At 32.6% G+C, this 5,827-nt stretch overlaps 1 protein-coding gene across 1 annotated transcript; it reads left to right on the top strand.

Annotated features, from left to right (window-relative positions):
* The first annotated feature begins 1,823 nt into the window (after positions 1 to 1,823).
* Positions 1,824 to 5,559, top strand: LOC131871960 (leucine-rich repeat protein FLOR 1-like). The gene is made up of 4 exons (XM_059216025.1): positions 1,824 to 2,206; positions 4,772 to 4,811; positions 5,004 to 5,187; positions 5,368 to 5,559. The coding sequence occupies exons 1-3, from the start codon at positions 1,849 to 1,851 to the stop codon at positions 5,182 to 5,184; spliced, it is 579 nt and encodes a 192-aa protein (XP_059072008.1). The 5' UTR covers positions 1,824 to 1,848; the 3' UTR covers positions 5,185 to 5,187; positions 5,368 to 5,559.
* The last annotated feature ends 268 nt before the right edge of the window (positions 5,560 to 5,827 follow it).

Below are 5,827 nucleotides of genomic sequence, written 5' to 3'. Positions count from 1 at the left end.
TTACTATAAGTTATTTGAAGTGAGTCAGGTCTCTGAAATGAGCATATGCCATACATTGTCTACTCATTTGAGCCCCTATAATGAACACCGTGATAGAGGGTTGATAATTGACGTATGGACACCTAAAACGTCGATATGTATTACATGAGATAAGATGAAATTGTTTGTGGTTTGGCACTTGTGGTTTGACTAGTCTTTGGATGGTGTTTCTTTGAAACAACTCAATTTAATCTTTTTACAATCGTGTATAATATTACATTCTATTAGACCTAATTTTTTTTAATGATCAAACAATCCATTATAATTTAGAGGTCATCCAAACCCAAAAGTAAATATCTATTTTTCATATTTCTATGAAGTAAAATTAACATCTGATATTAAACTATTTGTTTTTAGTAAGCTAGGAACTTGCCCATTTGTGTCTACAAGGTGGACGAGACAATAGAATAATGTGTGCTTTATTCCCTTCCTAATTTGCTTAAGTAAGCAAAATTTCACCTTTGATTTTGTCCCTCTAAGATGAAAACTCGCCTGGAAGAGATAGTAAGGTTACTTTCAGGAGTCTATAATTCAAAGCGAGGACACATCCAGTCAATTTTAATGTTGGTCGTCGTAGTCAATTTTTAAGTTACTTCTACAGCTCATATGCATAATATTGTCTGCAACGCTATGGTACACCACTTCCATGTTTCACATTAGGTAGGAAAAAGGGTGCACCATTCCATTATCAACAGAAAAAAATTAAAGGACAAGTTCATCTTTTACATAAAGATGCATCTATTCTGTAGACTATTTTGATAAAAAAAAATGTATAATATATAATTAAATATTAATCATAAATAAAAATTTGTCATGGTTTCGTGAAAATAATTAGATAGGAAAAGTGTTTAGAGTTTTGTTTGTTGTGGATGTTTAGTTACTTGGTTAAGTTAGCTATTGAAGTGAAAAGAGGGGTTGGCTGAGTATATTTGTGAGTGTTAATTAGTGGTTTTTTAAAAAATGTGCCAATACAAATGTGTTTTGTACTTACTTTACTACTTATATCAAAGTTGCATGTGACAAGCAAAATAAAGGCAGAATCTTATTGTTATTTTCCTCATGTTGATCATATTTGTACTCATCTTTATGAAAAATCTAGCAAATTAAAAAAACAAATAGTGATTGAAAAGAAAATCCATATGTTAGATGATGATGCATTACATCCTCTTTCTAAGTTTTGTGTCATTGATCACTCAAAGTAAAGTTGCTTGCTTTCATAAAAGAAACATCTTCAATATAAGTAAATAATAACAATATATTATTATGACCTTCAAATATAAACCTTTACAAATTTAAAAAAATTATATTTAATGAATTCTAAATTGCATATACTCTAACCAAATATTTAGAAAATGTATGTTAAAAACTTAAAATCTATTTTATATCACTAATTGGATTTACATAAGAAGTTTCTTTATATAAAAGATATGGTTACTGAAAGATCTTTTCCATATTTTAATCACCTCTAAGATCACATTCTTGATCGTCAGTAATCAAATGTGTATAGAAGCCGTCTCTAGTTAATTTGTAGGCAGGCATACATCTTTGAAACTTTAAATTAGACGGACGAGAGCATCAAAATAACAGCCGAAACAGCCGAAAGTCGTGAATTAGAATTAATTTCATTCAAGAAAACGCTTTTCTCCGAAACAGCCGAAAGTCGTGAAGTTTTAAATTATTAAAACTTATTAAAGACGTTTGGTTAATTACTAAATCATTGACCCGTTGACCGGCAGGAAGTATAAGAAGAGCCTTTCCCACCCAAACAATAACAAACCACAATCTGCGTTTTCCTGCATCCCAAATAGAATGGCCATCCCTTCACACAAGCTGTTTTTAGTTTTCATGTCTCTTTTGCTTGTCTTCCTTTTCCTCTCTCCACGCTCTTCTTTTTCCCATCCATTACTCTCGACCAGGTGTCTTTCCCATGAATCCCAGGCTCTCCTTCGTTTCAAAGATGCCCTTTATATTTCCTTCAATCTGAGTTCGTGGGTGAATGGAACAGACTGTTGCACCAACTGGACAGGCATCTCCTGTGACAATCACACCAACCACGTTGTCTCTCTTGACATACGCTATCTCGGTGCCGAAGGCGTGATATCTGAGAGCCTGTGCCAACTTCGTTTTCTCACATCACTGAGATTATCACTTACACCACTTACATCAGGTACTGACATTCCTCCCTGTTTGAGAAATCTCTCTTATATTCGCTATTTAGATTTATCTGGAAATAGCTTTAGTGGGATGATTCCCCCTTTCGTTTGTTTTCTCACCCGTCTTACAGTCCTTCATCTTTCAGTGACTAACTTCAATGGAAGCATACCCTCCTGCCTTGGCAATCTTTCTTCTTTAACTGAACTTGACCTTTCTGACAACCAACTTAGTGGAAGCATACCCGCTTCTCTTGGAAGCCTTTCTTCTTTAACTAAACTTGACATTTCTGGCAACCAATTTAATGGAAGCATACCTGCTTCTCTTGGAAGCCTTTCTTCTTTAACTGAACTTGACCTTTCTTACAACCAGCTTAGTGGAAGCATACCTGCTTCTCTTGGAAGCCTTTCTTCTTTAACTGAACTTTACCTTTCTCACAACCAGCTTAGTGGAAGCATACCTGCTTCTCTTGGAAGTCTCTCTTTGTTGAGAAACTTATATCTTTCTAACAATGAACTGAGGGGGAACATTCCAGATTCCTTAGGCAATCTTTCTTTACTCGAGGTGTTGGATGGTGTTAGCAATCGTTTCAATGAAACCATCTCTTCTTCCTCACTTCCACCTTCTTTAGTTGTATTAGGCCTGTCACTAAATCACCACCAGTTGATTTCAGAAAATTCCTTTCACAAGCTTACAAGGTTAAGAAATTTGTATTTATCTGATTGTGTGCTAAATATTAGCACAATCTGGATTCCATCCTTTCAATTATCTGAGTTGTCTTTAATGTCATGTACAATTGATGGTGAATTTCCACCTTGGATCTCAACACAATTCTCACTTGAAAGTTTGGAATTAACAAATGCTAGTCTTGTGGGTGTAATTCCCTCTTGGCTATGGGAAACCAGTCCTCAGTTGCAATATTTAAATCTCTCAGGAAATCATCTAGAAGGAAGCCTATCCTCAAATCTTTCAATATGTACAAAACTTTTAGGGTTAGATGTGTCAAGAAATGGACTGAGTGGATGCATCCCATCAATATGGCCTTCCCGTATTTCAATATTGTTGCTTAATGACAATTTATTCAGTGGCAAGATTCCTTCAAGCCTGGGCAAATTATCTCAACTCCAAATATTAAATCTTGCAAACAATTTATTTAGTGGCAATATTCCTGCAAGCTTGTCCAATTGCTCTTCTCTCACTGTCTTAAATTTGGGAAACAACAGTTTGAAGGGAAGCTTACCATATGAATTTAGTATACTATGGCAATTAAAGTCATTAGTTGTTCATGGTAATATCCTGATTGGATCTTTTCCACCTTCAATATTAAATTGTTCATTTTTACAAGTTCTTGATATCGGGAACAACTTTTTTGGAGGTGAAATGCCACCAACAATTGGTGATGAAGAAAAACAATTTTACAGGCAATATTCCTTCAGCCATAGGCCAACTAATATACCTTCAGATCTTGCTCCTTTCTTCCAATCATTTCTCAGGTTTAATTCCACACACAATTGTATCATTGCAAGCAATGACAATAGAAGACCAAGATGGTATTGTATTGTCCACTTTTTTTGGTGAGAAAACATATCATGATGGATTGGATATGACTTCAAAGGGTATAGAAGAGCACTACACATATATTCTTTCCACTCTCACAGCCATAGATCTATCAAACAATGAATTGGATGGAGGAATTCCTTTTGATTTTGGGAATTTAAAGGGGTTAAGGTTTGTGAACCTTTCAATGAACAATTTGAATGGGACCATTCCAAGTAGTTTGGGAGAAATGGGCCAGCTAGAGTCATTAGACCTTTCAAGAAATAAATTTTCTGGAAAAATCCCTATGGAGTTTACATCTCTTAGCTCTTTAGGTTTCCTAAATTTATCAAACAACCACCTTTCAGGAAGTATACCCCAAGGAACACAGATGAGTACATTTGGAGAATCCTCTTATTCAGAAAATTCTAATTTATGGGGGTGTCCCCTACCCAAAAATTGTTCTTGGCCACAATATATTCCTCGTCCTCCTAAAGTTTCAATTAACAAAGAAAAGAAAAACACTAAATATCCTTTGTATGGAATAGCATTAGGATTGTCATATGGAGTAGCATTTGGAGGAATAGTGTCATTGATCTTGATAAAAATGAGTTGGAGAAGGAAATATTTCAGTAAAGTTGATGCAATCCTTAAAATTGTGTTTCCTTGGATGAAGGACTTGACACTATAAAAGGATACATCTATAAAAGGTGAGTTATTTTTTTTTCTTTGAAGTAATTGTCCTTATTTAAAATACTACAAAGTTTGAATTTAAATAGAAATTAGTACTTAGCTTTTTAGACAAATTCTCATTGGTTATTTTGTCTATTACTTGTGGATTATTTGTACCGCTTTTAAATTTAATAATGTAATTTCCTTTTATTGTTATAAATATGTGTACAAGAATTTACTTTTGCTAAGGCAGGCTTTTTGGTGTATTCTCCTTATTGAAGGCAAAAACACATTATTGGGGGCTTCACCCAACATATTATTGTATATAGTTTGATTGTTATGCTAAATCAAGATAAAAATTGTTCTTTCATAGACGGAGGACCTGGTACTATAAAGGGGCACATCTATAAAAGGTGAGTTATATTTTTATTCTATGAAGTAATTATCCTTATTTAAAATATTATAATGTTAAAATTTAAATAGAAATTAATAGTTAGCTTTTTAGACAAATTCTCATTGGTTATTTTGTCTATTACTTGTGGATTATTTGTACAACTTTTAAATTTAATAATGAAATCCTTTGATTGTTATAAATATGTGTATAGGACTATAATTTTGCTAAGGAAGGCTTTTTGGTGTATTCTCCTTATTGAAGACAAAAACAAAAACAATGGTGGCTTCATCAAGCATATTATTGTATATAGTTTAATTGTTATGCTAAATCCATATAAAAATTATGTTTCCATGGATGAAGGACCCGACACTATAAAAAGGATACATCTATAAAAGGTGAGTTATAATTTTTTTCTATGGAGCAATTATCCTTATTTAAAATATTGCAATATTAAAATTTAAATATAAATTAATAGTTATATTTTTAGAAAAATTCTCATTGGTTATTTTGTTTGTTACTTGTCGATTATTTGTACTACTTTTAAATTTAATAATGAAATCTTTTGATTGTTACAGATATGTGTACTAGACTTTTTTTTGCGAAAGAAGGCTTTTTGGTGCACTCTCCTTATTGAAGACAAAAACATATTATTGGTGGTTTCACCCAACATATTGTTGTATATAGTTTAATTATTATGCTAAATCAAGATAAAAATTGTGTTTCCATAGATGAAGGACCTAACACTATAAAGGGATACATCTATAAAAGGCGAGTTATTTTTTTTGTATGAAGTAATTATCCTTATTTAAAATATTACAATGTTAAAATTTAAACAGAAATTAGTAGTTATCTTTTTAGACAAATTTTCATTGGTTATTTTTTCTACTAGTGGATTACTTGTACTACTTTTGAATTTAATAAGGAAGTCCTTTGATTGTTATAAAGTTGTGTACATGAAGGCTTTTGGTGTGTTCTCTTTATTGAAGACAAAAACACATTAATTACTTGTGGCTTCACCCAACATATTATTGTATA

This window comes from Cryptomeria japonica, unplaced genomic scaffold (assembly GCF_030272615.1).
Source record: "Cryptomeria japonica unplaced genomic scaffold, Sugi_1.0 HiC_scaffold_494, whole genome shotgun sequence".
NCBI classification, from domain to species: domain Eukaryota; kingdom Viridiplantae; phylum Streptophyta; class Pinopsida; order Cupressales; family Cupressaceae; genus Cryptomeria; species Cryptomeria japonica.
The sequence above is the reverse complement of the archived record's forward strand: the minus strand, read 5'-3'. Positions and strand labels throughout refer to the sequence as shown.

Bases quoted from the DNA above. Each gene is read 5' to 3' on its own strand.
- LOC131871960 (XM_059216025.1), top strand. From the start codon at position 1,849: ATGGCCATCCCTTCACACAAGCTGTTTTTAGTTTTCATGTCTCTTTTG. The intron at 2,207-4,771 runs GTACTGACATTC...GTTCTTTCATAG, and splicing joins ACTTACACCACTTACATCAG to ACGGAGGACCTGGTACTATA. The intron at 4,812-5,003 runs GTGAGTTATATT...ATATGTGTATAG, and splicing joins AAGGGGCACATCTATAAAAG to GACTATAATTTTGCTAAGGA.